General features: G+C 54.3%; 1 protein-coding gene across 2 annotated transcripts in view; it reads right to left on the minus strand.

Moving 5' to 3' along the window:
• The window catches only part of TOM1 (target of myb1 membrane trafficking protein), a 40,329-nt gene that overhangs the window by 17,587 nt on the left and 4,494 nt on the right, over positions 1 to 18,248 (minus strand). For both annotated transcript variants that reach the window (XM_058568466.1, XM_058568465.1), the window contains exons 2-6: positions 6,818 to 6,902; positions 3,441 to 3,519; positions 2,018 to 2,167; positions 1,560 to 1,694; positions 1,279 to 1,425 (exon numbers count right to left, since the gene is read on the minus strand). In XM_058568466.1, the coding sequence (XP_058424449.1) occupies positions 1,279 to 1,425; positions 1,560 to 1,694; positions 2,018 to 2,167; positions 3,441 to 3,519; positions 6,818 to 6,902 (596 nt within the window). The remainder of the gene's footprint in view (positions 1 to 1,278; positions 1,426 to 1,559; positions 1,695 to 2,017; positions 2,168 to 3,440; positions 3,520 to 6,817; positions 6,903 to 18,248) is intronic.

Genomic DNA, 18,248 nt, shown 5'->3' on the forward strand with positions numbered 1-18,248 from the left:
GACAAAAGGGGACTCTGAGATGCAACAAAGACCACTAAGTTTTGTTTAGCAAGAATCTTCTTGCACTAGAAGTAATCAGAATTTTCATCCACAGATGCTAGACTTCAGGCAAATTGGTCACAATCATAACCAGATTAGATAAATTGTGGATCACAGGGAGATTTTACAATTTTTATGCACCTTTAATTATTTGTCCAGTTAGGAAACCTTTTCTACTAATATTTTTAACTCTGAGGGGTGACTTCATAACTTGCTATAAAATATCCAAGTACAGAAGTTTCCCTTAATAGGCTAGGGTGTGAAAGGCTGTTGCTAAGCTTGTGTGTTTATAACTCCAAACTTTACTGTAGAAGACATCAGTGGGTGCACCGTGAAGTCAAGTTTCACTTTTATTTCCATCATTTATCTGTGTCTTTCTCACTGGCACTTCTAAACTCAGCTGATGTGATGGGTCTGAAGTTTGTAAACCCCTCAGAAGTGGACGCCCCCACAGTGTGCAGGCCTTGACCCACACCCCAAGAGCCGAGTCTAAAATGACTGAGCGCCCAGGTGACTCCGGTCACAGCTGTGGATGCCCCCCGCAGGGGGAGTAGCTTTGGCATGCCACAAACTGCTCATGGCCAATGGGCAGGTCGCCTCCAGCTTTGGGAGGAAGAAACAGAGGGACAGAGGCTAAGTCTGCGTGCCGCCCAGTCTGAGAAGGGTAATCCTTCAAAGCCACTCACAGGGCCCTGGGAAAACCTGCCCCAGGCCCCGAGTGTTACACTTCACCTAAAGCTTCCTTCCTGGGGCTTTGCAAGAAGCATCGTGGTGCAACACAAGGGTTTAAAAAAAATTTTTGTGTAAACATTTTAAAACTGTTTTTAGTCGGCACCTCTGTTCAAATGGAATCTTACGTGAGCACACAGGCAAAGCGCACAGAGAAAGTGGAGCTGTGGTGGCTGCAGGGTGTTGCCTCTCCCTGGTGCTGGCTGAAAGGCTCTACAGAGAACACAGCTTGGAGAACAAGACAGTCAGCCTGAAGTCAGACAGATTTGAACCTGAATCCCGGCACTGCCTCCGATGAGCTGTGTGGCTCTGGGCCAGTGAATTTATCTCTCTGAGCCTCATCTCCCAACAGGAGGGCTGCTGCACACCCTGTGGAGCTGCTGTGAGGACTGAGCAGAGCTCCACGACAGTCATTTCTGTACTGACAGGGGCCCCTCTCTGACGTGTGTGGAGAGGGGCCAAGCCCACCGTCCTGACCCGTGTGGCCGTGACCCAGGCTGGTCTGTTTACCTGCTCAGGGGTTGGCGTTATGGGTGTGTCGCTGGGGAGCACAGCCGGGGCGGACAGAGGGGTAGTGTGCTGGCTGGAGTCCCCTCGATGATTGGTATCAGTGCCCACAGAATTCTGTCCTGATGGTGTCTCCGAGCTGAACACAGTCTAGAAGGTAAAAAACAGGATCAGGAGGCCGGGGCCCCAGGAAGTCAGAAGCCGACAGGATGTAGCTGCAGAAACCCTCTCTGGTCACTACTCTGCCTCCCCTCCCACTGCGCCCACGCTGGGGGTCTCCTCACCCTCTGGGGCGTGTGGATGGGCGACAGCATGTCCAGGTCGGTCATCGGGAACTCCAGGCCCTTCCTCCGCAGGTCCTCGTAGACAGTGACCACACCTGTCAAATCGGGCGAGCTGCGGAACGCGTCAGCCCAGGACTGAGAGGGGACAAGGGGACATGGCCAGTAACCACTGCTCACCGTCTCCCCCGTGAGCCCGCCCCCCACCCGCCTCCGACTCGCGGGTTCTCTGACTACATCACCCAGACAGCCCACTCCACAGCAAGGCCTTCAGTTGACAAGTCTCCCCGCCCCCAGAACGTCCAGTCAGCAGACAAGATGACCCCAAACGAGAAACAGACTGAAGCCAAGAGAAAAAGAGCAGCACTGGGGGGCCCCTTTCTCCCCAGCCCCAGAACTTTCCACGGAGAAGGGAGCTGGCACTGAGCTCTCCTCAGCACACCCGCCCCGCCCGTGCTCACCTGGATGAGGGTGAGCACCTTGTCGTGCACGATGGTGGGCGGGTTGTTCTTGGGCAGGATGGTCCTCACCAGAACACTCTCCACGAAGTCCTGGCTGGCCACCAGCACGTGGAAGCGGTGCCCGCAGTTCTTGACGCAGGTTTCCAGGACCTGGAGGCCGTGAGGTGCCTGTGAGCACCCGCCAGAGGAGGGGAGCGCCCAGGACCCCCCCACTGAGCACCCGCCAGAGGAGGGGGAGCACCCAGGACTCCCCCACTGAGCACCTGCCAGAGGAGCAGGAGACCCAGGACCCCCCACTGAGCACCCGTTAGAAGAGCGGGAGCGCCCAGGACCCCCCTCCACTGAGCACCTGCTAGAGAACAGGGAGCGCCCAGGACGCCCCCCACTGAGCACCTGCCAGAGGAGCAGGAGCACCCAGGACCCCCCACTGAGCACCCGTCAGAAGAGCGGAAGCGCTCAGGACCCCCCTCCACTGAGCACCTGCTAGAGAACGGGGAGCGCCCAGGACGCCCCCACGCTCCACTGATATCCCAGAGGGGAGGCTGAGCAGAGGATGGGGCTTCCTGAAGTGAGACCCCAGAACGTGGAGAAGCGGGGACAATGCCGCTGGGGGCTGGTTTACTGGGGCTGGGGCGGGGGTGGGCAGAGGGCAGGGTGCTGGTTAGAGGCCCCTCACTGAGAGGCCTCAGTGCCCACAGACTCCCATCCCGATGCTGTTTCTGAGCTGAACACAGTCTAGATGGGAAGTGGCTCTCCAAGTGGAAACCAGAGAGAACTTGCAATCAAATGGTGACCCTGCGGCCTGGGAAAAGGCCCTACTTAACCTCCCTCCCCACCCCTTGTTCCCGCTGCCACGCAGGAGCTGCCTTTCCTGTGCAGGTTAGTGGACTCCCCTGGATACAAGTGCTGCGGTGAGAGGCCGAGACAGAGTGCCCTCGGCCCTTCTCCCCAGCCCACCCACCCCAACAGCCAGGATGCCCACTCGCGCTTGGCCCCTCCTGTTTGGCAAGGATTGCCCTCGGTCACTGGCGTTTATTTTATGTTCCTTTTTTGGGGTGCCCAAGTGCCAATCAGGACCCAACTTGGCCTCCAGGCTCCCTGTCCCCCTGAGACCTGAGTTCGCTGAGTTTCTATGTCACCTGGCAGGTCCCTTGGCTCAGGCTCTCCATGACTGCTTCTGGAGGGATGTGGGCCTTGGTATGTCTGTTCCCCAAGCCAGTAGGTTGGGAGAACATTTCCAAATGTCCTCTCTTGCCACTTGGTGTCTGCTGGCAGTGTAGACAGGGCAGCGCTTTGCCCACGGACCTTTCCTTTCCAGCCCTTAGAAGAGAAGCCCAGGGTGGCTAGGAGTCCTGCTGGGCCTGGGGGAGGCCACCCCTGGTGGATGTGGTCCTGCCATGGACGGATGGACAGGTGCACTCACCGTGAGAGCCAGCATCACCTCGTGGAAGTTCTTATTCCCCACGATTCTCTTCTTCACTGCTCGGAAGGCATCTCTGGGACTGGGCAGAAGGACAAAAGGAACGATGAGCTGAGGCATGGAACCTCCTTACCCAGCACAGAGGCTGCCTGCCTACGATCAGGAGGCGCTGGAGAACGGGAATGGCTCTTATCGACCCGCCCTCACAGTGCCCTGTCTCTGTTTTCTGTGTATCCAGGTTCTAATCACATCAGCATCTTCCTGTCCCACCACAGTCCTCTCAGGAGATCACGACTGCTTAGCCTGCATTCTCACTGTGTGCTCCCTGAATCTTCTGAACCAGAATCTCTTTGCAGGGAGGTGTGAGTGTTGGTTAAAAATGCAGAATCCCGGGCTCCACCCTAGACCCCTGAACCAGACTCTCGGGGAATCTGCGTGCTTACCATGCCCCAGGGGCTTCTTATGCATACAAAGTCTAAGAACCAATAACCTGCAGGCATGGAGTCCTCATGCCCCATCCTGGCCAGTTCCTCTAGCCATCCAGCCTTCCACTCAGTCTTATTAAGTCCCCACATGTGCCGGCACCACGCTGGGTGCTGGGGATACACCGGTGAACAAGACCATGTGGCCTTGCTTTTAAGGATCACACATTCCAGGGAGACCCACAAAAGTGAGGGAAATAAGCAGACGCTGTGGTAAGAGTGAGTGGGTGTGGGGAGGCGGTCAGGGAGGTCTTCTCGAGGAGGCGGCATCACAGCTGAGTGTGAAGGAAGAGATGGGGCCAGCCGCGGGGAGCGGGGGAAGAGTGGCTTCCGTAGAGGCAACAGCCTGGACCGGGGCCCTGGGGTGAGGAGGAACTGAGAGGAGGCCACGCCGAGTGTGGGGGCAGGTGGAGGGCGGGGCTGAAGAGGCGCAGGGTCACAGCAGGGAGGAGCAGGGAGGGTGGATGCACCTCAGTGCAGGGAGCCCTGAAGGCCCTGGTGGCAGCCTGCTCTCCCTGTCCCACCTGTTACTCCACTGGCCCCCTCTGTATCTCACCCCTGCATCCTGCCCTCAGCCCTGTGCAGGTGTGAACAGTGTTGCCCCCCCCGCTCTGGCCTAGAAGCCTCTGTGGCCCCGTCTTCCACATCTACCTGGTGAAGGCCCAGCTAAAACCACTTCACCCACAGCACTTTCCCAGCCCTCCATCTCCCCACGGTACACTGCCACACAGCACTGACTCGAGGTCTGCCGGCCAAGGATGACGCCTCCTAGTGGACAGGGACGTGTCCTATTTGACACCTGGCCTCCCCAGAGCCCAGCACGTCGCAGGAGGCCGTGTAACATTTCCTAGGCTGCGAGTGGCTGCAGGGACCTGTCCTGCTGTCTGGGCGTCTGTCTGCCTGTCAGTGCTGACCCCGTCAAGGGCAAGTCAGGAGAGTTGGGGCCCCTAACACGAGTGAAGGCGGCAGGCAAGGCTTCTTGGGAACAGACCCTGCGTGGGGGTGGAGCCGGGGAGGCCTGTCAGGGCTGCAATGGAGAGGACACGCAGGGCGAGAAACCATGGCCCCTGACGGGGTGGGACAGACGAGCGAGGGCAGTTTTCCACCCAACGCCCTGGGCAGCTCCTCACCCTCGGGCCCTTCTCGGGGGAAGCTGGTTTCTGTTCCTGGCTTAGCTGCCCACCTGCGGCCACTTCAGCTCTCTAAAGGGACTGGTTTCCACTTCTTACAGAGGGGCCCAGAGAATGGGCACAGCACTGGGACTCAGCAGTTCTGGCTTGTGTGCCATTGCGGTGGGCCTACTGCGTGTCTAGTACTCTGCTAGGAGCATCAAATGGATGACAAGGAGGCCATAACCCAACGGAGGAGTAGACGAGACTCAAGTTTAGACAACCAGCTCAGTGAGGCCAAGGGGCACGTCTGCTTCGTCACTGCTGGGTCCCCAGTGCCTCGTCAGTGCCTGGAACACAGGAGGTGCCCACATCAATAGCACGCACATGAATAAGCTGAGCCCCAATTCTTCAGACGTTTACGAGGGAGATGGGGACTTCCTTCTCTAAAGACAGTGCAGTGACTTTCAGCCCCGACATTCACGAAGCCCCCAGGCCTTTTTGGAGGCCCCATGAGGTTTCTGCCTCTTGTCTTTTCTCTTGGCGGCCCTGCATCTGCTCACCACTCTCACCCCCATTCCTCTGCGTCCAGACGCAGGTGCGAGTTTCCCCTCCCAGCTCCTCGCCCACAGAGCACTGCTGGGGACAGCGGGAGGTGCCCGGCAGCCACTGCCCTCTCCTGATTGGCCTTGACTGTGTGATGCAGAAGCCCACAGCCTCCCTCGGGCTCTGAGCTGCCTGCTTCCAGCCTGCCTCTCTACACACGGAGCACGACATGGCTGAGAGGAAGCCTAGCAGGCCAGCTGGATTATCCCAGTGAAAAACGGAGAGAGAAACGAGAGCCTGCTCCAACTGTTGGTCCTGATTTTCCAGAATAGAAGCCTTGTCTGGCAGCACGTCCTGCTGGCCGTGGTCGCCACACCCCTTGACCCTTCCCTGGTTTTTCCTGAGGAGGAGAGTGACCCCATGCCCTCTCTGCTCCCCTCAGGGACTTGGGCTTATTACAGATGATTGAAAAGAACCTTGTCTTTGAAGACAAAGCCCTAGAGAGGTAAAGCAACTTGCCCAAGGTCACACAGCTGGTCAGCGACGGCGCGTCAGAGGTCAGGAGCCAGGACTGTGACACCTCCCCCACACCACGGATGTCCTTGGCAGGCTCCTTGGCACCGAGCAGGACATGGTGACCTGCGCCCTAGAAATGCTCAGCAAAGGCTGCCCCTGATTAGCCTCTCAGTTCCTCTTCACTTTCACTGCCCTCCCCATGATCCCCGACCCTCCCTGCTGGTTTTCAGTCTCAAGGAAATGAAAGTCTGTTCTTGTTCATTGAGAAAGCTAGGAGTCCCTAATGCCCATCCTAGCCCACAGAGTGCAGAATGGTGCTTGGGGCTGCCTCCTAATTCTCAGAGTTGCCGGCTGGCCTTGTCCTAGGAAGATCCGGTTGGCTGGGCTGCTGCCGAGAGAGGCTGTGTGGGCTGGCAGCGCCCAGAGGCCTGCTGCACACCTGCTGTGACTTTGAACTTTACATCTCTGGGCCTCTCACCCATCTGATGAGAGGGTTGGACTGATCTTGGTTCCAAAATGTTTAAAATGCTGTATTCCTGCTTTGGGTGGGGCTCAGATGACCTCTGCAGCCCCTCCTGGCACTGAGGGCCACAAGTGGGGTCTGCCTTTGCGGCTACAGAAGTGGTGGGCCTGGGGGGCTCTCTGGCAGGAGGCAGGGTGCGGAGTCAACGGTGCATTGTAGTTGGCTGTCCCCACTGCGCCCCCAACCTCTCCTCGAGGTCCTCACCCTTCCTCGGTCTCGTTGATGATGTCGCAGATCTCCATGTTGAGGGCCCAGTCCTCATTCTGCAGGGAGCCATCTGTAGCTTTCTCTGAGAAGAAGAGACCACAAGTCACAAAGGTGTGTGGGGGTCCCAGAGGGACAAACTCAAATAGTGGGGTGGGGGTGTGTGGTGAGCAGGGGCAGGGCGGGAAGAGATGGAGAAGAGGAAGGACGATGGATGCTTTCTGGGCACCCGAGATGGGCCAGGCAGTGTGTACACTGTGTTACCTACATTGTCCCACTTTGTCACTTAATTCTTAGAGTAGCCATGTGAGGAGGGAGTACTACTGTCCTTTGCTGAGGAAGCCATGGCTCAGAGTACCAAATGGGTCAGTGGGGACGGGAAGCCAGCAGGCCTGGCCCCAGAGTGATTGTTTCTGACATGACAACATAAAGATGATGTTTTGTTTTATTTTTGTAAATAAAACGTTCCTTCTTGACTTTCTATTATCTTTTGGCTTGGTAATCATTCACGTGGTTCAAAATGCAAAAAAGTTCCAAGGTGGTACGCGATGGAGAGTAAATCCATCTGCCTCCCCTGCCCCCTGCCCCCACTTCCTAGAGGCCCCCACTGTAACCAGTCTCCTCTCAGGTCTTCCAGAGACATTCTCTCCCTATGCAGGAAACGGCATGGTGCAGTTTAATCCAGACTCTGCCACCAACAGGTGGCCTGGCCATCGACTTCCCCTCTGAGCCAGTTTCTGTATGCGGGTAGGTGGACACCGAGCTACCCTGCAGAACTGCCCCGAGGAGTGGTGATGACACAAACAAGGCGTCCACACAGCACTTGGCCCTAAACAGGTGCTCAGTGAGTGGTGGTGGTTCTTTTTTTTTAAAGTGGGGAGAAGGGCACATAACATAAAATTAACCACTTTCAAGTGTACAATTCAGTAGCAACTAGTACATTCGCAATGCTGTGCAACCATCTTCTCAATCTAGTTCCACCACATTTTCAGGGACAGCTGAGGCTCAGGAAGGCTGAGTTGACCCCTCACTCGTCGCACAGCTACTGAAGTGTCAGGCCTGCTGCAGGCACTGGGGATGCAACGGTGGACCAGATAGACATGGTCCCTGCCCTACGGCACTGAAAGAGGCTGAGGCATGCTCTGAGCCCAGGCCTGTCAGGACAGAGGGGGCAGTCTCCGCGTGACTGGGTAGGGCCCTCTTCTAGCCAGGCAGGCAGGCCCATCCTGTAGGACAATGCCTGGGCTGGGCTGGCACAGTCAGCTGCAAAAACTGTGGCTTCTGTGACCTTGGTTTTGAAACTGGCCTGGCTTCAGTTCTGCCCTGGGTCCAACCTTGGGTTCTGCGGTCAGAGAAATGCCAGGGTGGCCCAGGAGGCCCACGGCCTCCAGGTAGGGACCCAGCAGCAGGGCAGGTTGCTTTGATCCCTAGATTATGGCTGGGAGTGGGGATGAGGAAGGGCTCCCCTTTTTAAAAAAAAAAAAAAATTTTCTTTTAATTTATTTTTTTCCCCCAAAGCCCCAGTAGATAGTTGTATGTCACAGCTGCACATCCTTCTAGTTGCTGTATGTGGGACGCAGCCTCAGCATGGCCAGAGAAGCGGTGCGTCAGTGCGCGCCCAGGATCTGAACCCGGGCCGCCAGCAGTGGAGCGCGTGAACTCAACTGCTAAGCCACGGGGCCAGCCCAGGGCTCCCCTTATAAGGGCTGAAAGGTGGACTTGTTTATCCTACAATCACGTCCTGAGTGTGGCTTCTTTGTGCTACACTCCCCATTCTTGGGGACTCACACACTTACTGAGCCACATGGGAAAAACCAAAGAGAGGTGGACGGGCGCCCCTCTGAGCAGAGGGGACCAGGCCCTACTTTGGAGGGTTTTGGGGGGCAGCGGCTAATCAAACATGCAGAGCCTGCTCCTCCTCCAAAAACCACATCTCGGTGACTCCAGTCACATGGGCCAGAGGATTAGTCACCCCGACTCCAGGCCTACATCTAATGGCCACAAAGTCCTGCCAGTTCCAGCTCCTGACTCTCTCCACCCTACCTATTCCCTTCCACCTTGCCCTCTGCCACGGCCCCAGGCAGGCCCCCACCCTCTCCCTCGCCGACCACCGCCTCAGCTCCTCCTGCCTCGCTCCATTCTCCGGGCTGCCCCAGAATGAACTTTCTGAATCTTGAAAGTGACTGTCCCTCCCGTGCCCCAAATCCTTTCAAGGCTCCCTGGTGCTCAGCCTGGCCTGCATGCCCTTCCACAATTGTATTTTAACTTCTCAAGTTATATACTACGTAATACCCAGCACTGTTAGCTGTTTCTATAAAGAATGTGAGTTAATCCTCACAGCCCTCAGGTGTATATCATTGCCCTCACCTGACTAATGAGGAGACTGAGGCACAGGAAGGGCACACAGTGGCAAGAGAGGAGTGGCCATTGATGCCACTGCCCCGTCTCTCATCAGGGGTCAGGCAGCTCTGCTTTCCCAGAAGGGTCCTCTGGACCACAAGGGCCATCTGCCCCTCCTCCTGGACCCCTGGCTCCACTGGCAGGTCTCTGGGCAGCTCCTCAATCGGATTCCCTTGTGACCCCCCAGCGACCCCTGATAATGATGGGCACCTCTCTTCTTCTAGGGGAGAGAAGGGATTAAGGTCATTTTGGAAAGGCAAGTGGGCTGTTAAGGGGGTGGCTAGGATATTTTTAAGTCCGAGGAATACCATCCCAGCGAACCGGTGGGTACAGAAGGACCTGGAGCATGCGTCTAATGCCGACCTGAGCACAGCTGGCAAGTTCTTTAGTTCTGAGAGCCAGCAGTGGGCAGAGCCACACAGAGGATGGAGTTTTTTTGGGGAGTGAGGAAAGGGGGGGTTTCAGTCAGCCTGAACAGGAATGGGGAGAGGAAGAGGAGGAAGAGGCAGCAGAGAGACAAGACCCAGCTGAGCAATTTCAGCAGAAGAAAGGTGTGCCCAGACCCAGACAGGCCCAGCCCATCCACCACCTGCCAACTCCCCGCAGGTCTGGGAGTAGGCTGCAGGACTGGGGAGAATTGTAAGACTTCTCTAATAAAGATTTCCACGGGGTGGGCGTGCTCCATTACAGGCAGAAATTTAAACCCACAGGAATCTGGGGATATTGGTTTTGTTTTTGTTTTTAACCACAATAGTAACTCAGCTTGCTATTTTAAGAAGAAGGAATAAAAACCAGTGACAATGGTTACCAGTTCCAAGAGAATGACAGCTGACTTTCCGACCTCTGGGCTGTTGGCAGTAGCCTTCAAAGCCCCTGGGCAGAGCTCTGCTCTGGTTCCCAGCTCCTGAGGAGGCCAGGCCTGGCAGACCCCCATCTGTCGTTAGCCTGCCTTGCTGTTGCCTAGGGCTGGCAGGCCAGCGGATCTGGATCACTGAGTGCCTGTCTGTCTGCTCAGTAGTCTGTCCTCTCTGTGTTGGACCTGGTGCAGACGCCACCTCCCCAGAGGGCTCCCAAGAGTTTGCCCGCATGGCGGCAGGCAGTCAGGCTGGGCAGCGGCACAGCTTTGCAATGGGATAAATCTGACCCCACCTCTTAACTCGGAGACCACGGGCAAGGATCCAAGTCCTCTGGGTCTCCGTTTCCTCATCTGTAAAACCGAGATAAGACTCCTGCCTCACAGGGCGACGAGACTTTTCAGCCAGACAATGCATGTACCATGTCAGGTAAAGAGCAGCAATGAGTAACTGCTGAGTGCCATGACTGTGACGGGCCCAGAGCAGGAAAGAGTGGCCAGCAAAGATGCTCCAGCTCCAGACCTGGTCCCGTCTGTTCAGCCCCAATAGCTGGCAAGCCCGCCCTCTCGGCCATAGGGGAACTCATGCTCCCGCTGTCACTTTGGAGGAGGCCATTTCTGTGAGTGCTCAGTGGAACCCTGGTCAGCATCACGGATGCGAGCCACAGTGACCACCTCCTGCCCAAGTCAGCCCGGAGGCGAGCAGCCTGGAGCCTTCTCCCCATCGCCCTGCACCTTCAAACAGCTGCCAAGTCCTGTGCATCCCAGCTGCTCGACAAATCTCCGAGTTGCCCCACGCTCCATCATCACTGTGACAGCTCTGGTTTAGGCCCTGTCACCTTCCCCAGGCCTGGGCTATCACCTCCACCCTCTTCTCTTCAAACATAAATCCAACCAGTACTTTTCTCTATCTAAAAATTGTCCATGACTCCCCATGGCCTGAGGGTAAAAAATCTGACCTCTTCAGGAGCTGAGAGGGACATTCAGGACGGACCTCAGTCACGATCGGCTGTGTCCTAGTCCCTTCACAGGTCCTGTTCTTTCTCGCTTCTGCCTGGAATGCCTTTCTTCTATTCAGTCAGGCTGATGACAACGACAACGACAACCCCACCACCACCACACTCACCGGGCACTCAGCATGGGACTCGGCACTCCACACCAACTCAGTTACCCCTCCCCACAGCCGTTAAGACAGAGGATGAATAAACTGAGGGGCACGGAAAGGTCAGTGACTTGCCCAGGGTCACACAGCTTGTAAGTTGCAGAGCAGAGATTCGAACCCAAAGAGGCCTGGTTCCCAAATCCACTCTCTTAACCACTACGCTATGAGCCTCTCAAACACACTCCACACTTGTCGTCCAGGCCCTGGGGAGACATTGGTGAGCAAAACCGACCAGGTCCCGCCCTCAGGACGTTTACAGTCCAGTGGGAGGCTCCAGTGACATTACAAAAGGCAGAAATGCCGTGACGGAAAAGGCCAGGCGCCGAGACAGCACAGGGGTGTGAGGTCTGGAGGTAAAGGAAGAAAGGAGCGGGCTAGGCCGGCTCCTCTTTAGGGGCCCCCAACGTCAGCCCTCAGCACTGCCTTCAACTGGGGAAACTGCCACTCCTCATCCGGCACTGGGACAGCAACACCACGAACAACAGTGACAATCTAACTGGCGTGCGCTGTCAGACTGCGCACAGTGCTCAGCGTACCTCCTCTCAGGTCACCTCCCCACAGCCCCCACCACGTGGAGTGGTAGCCGATGCCCACGCCCGGACGTGGAGGAGTGGGGATGCACAGCCGGGCCTGTGCAGCTCTAAGCCCGTGTGCTCTCACTCTGCTCCACCTGTCCAGGGTGGACTCTGAGCTCCTGGGATATCTCTATCTCACCGGGGCCTACCCTCCGGTGGGACAGAGAGCAGAGGTTCGCTCAGCGTTTGTGGAAGGACTGACTGAGCCTCCGGACTGCCTTGCTGCTCCAGTTCAAGGCTGAGTACCTGTCCCCTCCCCCCCCAGATAATATTCACTGTTTCCCTGACCCTAAGCTCCCCTTTTCCACTCTTGAATTCTTCTGATATCGGGTGTTTCTTACAAATGACCTGTCAGAGCTTAGTTAGCAGTTTTTTCTTTTTACACTCCATGGTGTCTTAGATTCAAGGAAATTCGGCTTGCAAATAGTAAGGAATTGTCTTAAAGGCCAATGCCAACCATAGCAGACCTAGTCCCACCCTAGACTATGATCAAGTCTAGGGCAGGGCTCCCCTACCCAGGGAATAGGGGTACAAGAGGAATCAGTTGACCATGACAAAGAAAACTGACATGAAGCGTCAGCTCTGGGCGGCTCCCACAGGCCCCTTTTGAGAGCCTCCACCCCGGAAAGTACGCCCACGGTCATTTTCTTTTTAGACCACACTTACTGAATGCCACCTTTCCATCGTAAAAGTCACCCACTCATATCACTCAAAGGAACCACAGCGAACCATGGTCGAGATTTCCTTCTAGTATTTACTGTTTTCAAGCTTTAAAAAACACATCTGTATAATCTTTTTAAAGTGTATAATGGTATTGTAGTTAAGGCTGTTTTTTTTTTTTTTGCTGGGAAAGATTTGCCCTGAGCTAACATCTGTTGCCAATCTTCCTCTCTTTTTTTCCCCCCTCCTCAAAGCCCCAGTACATAGTTGTATATTCTAGTTGTAGGTCCTTCTAGTTCTTCTATGGGAGCTGCCGCCACAGCATGGCTACTGACAGATGAGTGGTGTGGTTCTGCGCCCACAAACCGAACCTAGGCCACCGAAGCGGAGTTGCCGAACTTTAACCACTAACCCATCAGGGCTGGCTCTGGTTTGTTTATTTTCAAGTAAGATTCCTATTCTGTACCTTTTAGAGAAACACTGAAATATTTATGAATGAAACAATATGAAGTTTGGGATTTGCTTTAAGTAATACCCACCCCTCTGTTCACCTCCCCTCTCCCCACCCCCCCACCATCTGCCTCCATCCTCTGCCTAGTACCGTTTACCCCATGCACCCACCCTTCTAATTGCCTTCTGTGTGCCTTCTTCCCGCCCATCTCTCTTGTTTTTCCAGCCCTGGGCCAGGTGCTGGCCAGGGAGAAGAAAGCCTTTTCTCCCCCTTCGCTTTCCTTTCTCTCTTCTGGGAGGCTGGCATGGGAGCACGGTGCTTGGAGCTTGAGCCGAGGAGGTGACAAGCTCAGGACAAAAAGCCAACATGCTAAGGACAGAGAAAGCAAGAGCCTGGGCGTTTAAAGACATTGTTGAGCTGTCAAACCAACCTGGAAACCCCCGGCCCTCACGCTTCTTGCTAGGGAAGCAAAGCACGGGGTGGCGGGTTTGGCCTGCGTTGGCTGGGTCTCCTATCACCCGCAGGCAAGGGACCCCTGACTGATATTCCCTGTTGTGTCCCGAGTCCCACCGTGCTGCCTCCCCCCTGGGACTCTGCCCTATGGAACCGGAGCTACACTGGGCATCACTGGAGCGTGGTCAGTAGGATGCTGGGGAGACCCGGCCCAGGCGTTCTCCTCACTTCCTCTTCCCACCAGCCCAGGGCCCCCGGTCCTACTCCCTTAGGCTTCTGTGCTTGTGAGCACGCCGTCCTCCTTCCAGGAATGTGCTCCTCCCCACCTCCCGACCTTAACTCATGCTCTAACCCAGCTCAAGGTCAGGTCTCCGTGTGGAGCCTGCCCTGACTCCCCAGAGGGCCTTCTCCTTCACTCATGGGGCCAACAACATTTTTGCGCGGACCACAATTATAAGCTCTATTATTAGTAGAGTTGTTAAAATAACTCTATAGAATTGATTTCTTGTTTCTGTCTATCTCTCCCATTAGGCTGTGAGCTCAAGAGTGGAGATTATAGCTCATGAATCACCGAATTCTCTATACCAGACAGCACTGAGCGCAGGATAAACCTGCAGTACACGTTTGATGAATGACTGAATGAAGGATAAGGCCATATTCACCAGGACAATAAACCTTTATAACACTAATTTAAATGAAATACTCCCACCCTTTGGCCCTCACTGATGCCTTAGTTTCTGTTGTGTAGAAATCCTAATCTTTCTCCCAATTGGCATCCGATGAATATTTTTAAAAAGTACCATGTCCCTCCTTAATCTGTCCTCCACTCTAACATCCTCAGTTCCTGTGGCCACGCCACTCTGGACACTTCTCCAGAGCCTGCACCACTCTGATCGATCCCTTGGGACACAGGCCAGCGGTGCTGTCCTTCTGGAAGTGCAGGGTGGGAACTCACCTGCCCACGCGGGGTGTGGTATTCGTATGAATGCGCCCTGAGACTACATTAGATGTGTATTAACTCTACAGCACAGAGCCCACTCCTACAGGCTTCGTCGTTCTGAAAGACACTTTTCACCGGCCCATGGCAATTAGCTCTTCTAGTCTCCCTGCAGCCAGAAGTGGCCCTGTGATCCAGGTCCGGCCCCTGAGGCAGAAGTGGAATTCTCCTGCGCGGCTCCTGGGGAAGGTTTTGCTTTCCTGATAACAGAGGCAGGGGCAGCTGGTGCCTTCAGGGGTGCTTCCTGCCGCGTGAGGACGAAACCGATATGCTAAAGGTCGGGGGCGGGGCGTGGATATAGAAAGAAGCATTAGGAACACATTCATTCTAGATGGACCCAGACATTTTCACTCAAAAGGAAACCTGGCAGGTCCCTTTTAGTTCTAAGGGGAAGCAATGAGGGGGAAAAGTTAGGAGCACAGGGTCTGGACACAGACAAATCCCAGTTCAAGTCCTGACTTGAGCACTCACTAGCTGTGTGACCCTGAGTGAATTCCCTAACCTCTCTGTGCCGCAGGTCCTCCTCTGCAGAATGGGTATCACTAAAGCGCCCACCTTCCAGGGCTGCGTGAGGAAGAAATGAGAGAAAGCCTTCCAAGCCCTTTGTATCCTACCTAGCACACAGCAAGCACCACAACAAGCGTTATCAACCACAAAAATATCAACCAGAAAGTTACTGTTTGAAAATCTGAAGCACTCATACAAAATAGATTTTTAAATTGCATACGTGCAGAAGTAATTTTTTTTCAGCCGGCAAACTATCTTGAAGCCTAATTTCCAAATGAACAGCTCTCTCCAGACCGAGCATGGAAAGTTCCATCAGTTTCCTAAATTGCTAAGCTGTCCTTCCTCAAAACCCTGGCTGCCTCTCCCCTGCCATTCTGTAACCACAGGCCACAAGAGGAACCCTAAAATACCTTACAGAAGGCACAACTTCTGCAACCCACAATTTCAAAGTTGAGGTAACTAACTATAGTATCTAACTGAAGAAAATTCCAGTTAGACAAAGAAAGGTTTGTAAAAACCATCCAGGTAAGAGGGAGTGAGGCTGCGAAAGCAGATGCCTGAAGTGGCTGGCCCAGGTGGACAGGACATTCTTTTTTCCTCCCCCCACGTGTGAATGTAAAAAATGTTACTGACAACTCACACACTCTACCAAGAGAGATTTATTTGAAGGGATTGGCTCATGGGATGGTGGGGACTTGGCAAGTCCAAAACCCGCAGGGTAGGCCAGCAGGCTGGAGATCCAGAGCACAGAGGCAGCTCAAGTCCAGAGGTCATCCGCAGGCAGGATTTCCGCCCCTGGGGAGGCCAGTCTTTCTTCTATTCAGGCCTTCAACTGACTGGACAAGGCCTACCCACTTTATGGAGGGTAATCTGCTCTACTCAAAGTCCACTGATTTAAATGTTAATCTCACCTAAAAAATACCTTACAGAAACATCTAGAATAATGTCTGACCAAATATCTGGGTACCATGGCCCAGCCAAGTTGACACATAAAGTTAACCCCCCCGGCGTTTATACTGCATCAGTGCAAACAAGTTCCAGTCGAACAGGGACACCTCTGTCTGTGCTTAAATTCTGCTGGTCTCAGCCTCACATGGTCTGGCTGGCTCCTCTCCCCTCCTGCTTCCCCCCCTTCTCCACCTCCCCCATCAGGAGTGAAGCCCAGGCCCTCCCCGGGTCTTGCACAGCAGCCTGGCTGTCCATGGCACTTTTTGGTGCTCCATCAACTGCTAAGTTTCCCATGTCTGGCATGGCATGGGGGTCACAGCTGAAAAGGGGTGGAGCTGGCACTTGAACCCAGGTCTTCTGATGCAGGGTCCAAGCCCTGTCCCTATTCAGACCACTTACATCCACGTGACCAAAACGTGCTACCCAGGATCACGGGAGGTGGGCTCATGGGCCAACTTAAAGACGTTTTTAGACCTGCATATTTCTTTAATGTAGAATAGAAAAACAAACATGAACTAGCTCATCAGTCATGATTTCAGGGATATAATTACACAGGATGAGGTCAAATTAAAAAAGGTGAGCCCATAAAAGGAAAACACTATGAAAATAAAACTAAAGGTGGCGCATGAAGGACGGAAGTCTGGGGACCGTAGCCTAGATCCGCCTCCTTGGTAAGGAGGTAAAGAGTTAACTTGTCCTGAGTCCCCCTGCTTCTCACAGGGTGATGGCCCCAAGCTACTTAGAAGACACTGAGGGTTTTTGTTTTTTTCCAAAACCAGAGGAGTGGAAATCCGGGACTTGACTCTTATTTCTTTGAGCTCAGTGAGGGAACAAAACCTATTCACCAGCTCCATCCGTGGGGTCAGACAAAGGCTTTAATTCCCAAGTGAGAATCAGCTCCCCCGCACAGCCTGAAACCTGACCTGTCTGTGAATGTGACTGCCACCCAGCCAGTGACTGCTCATTCCCAGTGACACCAAGACCAACACAGATGCTGCACTGGAGCCAGAGCCCTGGGTTGGCACCTTTGCTCTGCCACTAACTTAGACTACACCCCAGCAATGATGGCAACGCCTGTGAAAAAATCACAATAGCTAACAATTATGGATGCTTACTGTCTGGCAGGCACAATAAGGCAGACCTTTACGGTCTTTACGACACGAAAACACAGCAATCCCAACTGATAGGTGCTATTATCGTCCTTATTTTACAGACAGGAAACTGAAGAACAGACGGGTTAAGTAACTTGCCCTGGGAAACAAAGCCAGTGAAGGCCGAACCAGGACTCAGACGATCTGGTCTGACTCAGGAGCTCATCCTGGACGGCTGTGGGTACCGCGCGGCCAGTTGACACAAAGCCCTTCCTGGACATCACTCCCTGTTATCCTGAGGACAGAGACCTGGGCTCTAACCTGGCTCCAGCACTTACAGAGCAGGGGACTGGAGCTCCAAGACGTGAGGGCTCCCCAGGCCATGCTGTGAGAAACGGTAGAGGTCCTGACTCAGTGGCCCCACGGCAGGAGTGCCCTCAAGCATCTCTGATGTGGGTGTTCTGGGACCCACCTGGAAGAACACCGCCCTCCATCACTCTGCCTCTGGCCAGTAGCTCTGACCCAGAGGTCAGCAAACTATGAACCCACTTGCCCATCTCAGTCTGTTTTTGTTTATATGGCCCGAGAACTAAGAATGGTTTTCAGATTTTTAAATGGTTGGGAAAAAAACCCCAAAGAATCATATTTCATGATGTGAAAATTACATGCAATTCAAATTTCAGTGTTCATAAAGTTTGATTGGAACATAGTCACGCCCATTCATGTCTGCTTTTGTGCTATAACGGCAGAGCTGAGTAGCTGCAACAGAGACCATAAGGCCCACAAAACTGGAAATATTTACTTTCTGGCCCTTTACAGTAGAAAACGTTGGCAGAGCCTGGTCTAGTCCACCCTGACAGCAGGAATCTTCTTTACAGCCTCCCTCCCCTCTGGCCTCTGCCTACACCTCCAGTGGCGGGGAGCTCAGTACCAAACAAGGCAGCCGGTCCATCTTTGAAAGGTGCTAGGGACAGCTATTTATGCTGGCACTGAGCTCCTTCTCCTGTAACATCACAGTCTGCCCTTGAGCCTCGTGGAATCAGTTCTATTATTGCTCCACAACGGCCATCAGTCTCCTTCTTCCCTCTAGTATCAACCCTTCCTTGTCCTCATCTGCCCCCTCAGTTGTTCCTCATCAATCCTCTGGGAAATAGAGGGAGAACGGAAGCACTTCTACGTTACAGATAAGGGGATGGGCGATGGAGGGAGTGTGACACAGGCAGGAGCAGAACCGGAGCTGGACCCAGGTCTCCTGCCTCCCAGCCCACTGCCTGCTCAACAACATCGCTTGAGTGTCCAAGTCTGGCTTCCAGCTTATCACACCCAAAATGGCA

This window comes from Diceros bicornis, chromosome 25, assembly GCF_020826845.1.
Source record: "Diceros bicornis minor isolate mBicDic1 chromosome 25, mDicBic1.mat.cur, whole genome shotgun sequence".
NCBI lineage: Eukaryota > Metazoa > Chordata > Mammalia > Perissodactyla > Rhinocerotidae > Diceros > Diceros bicornis.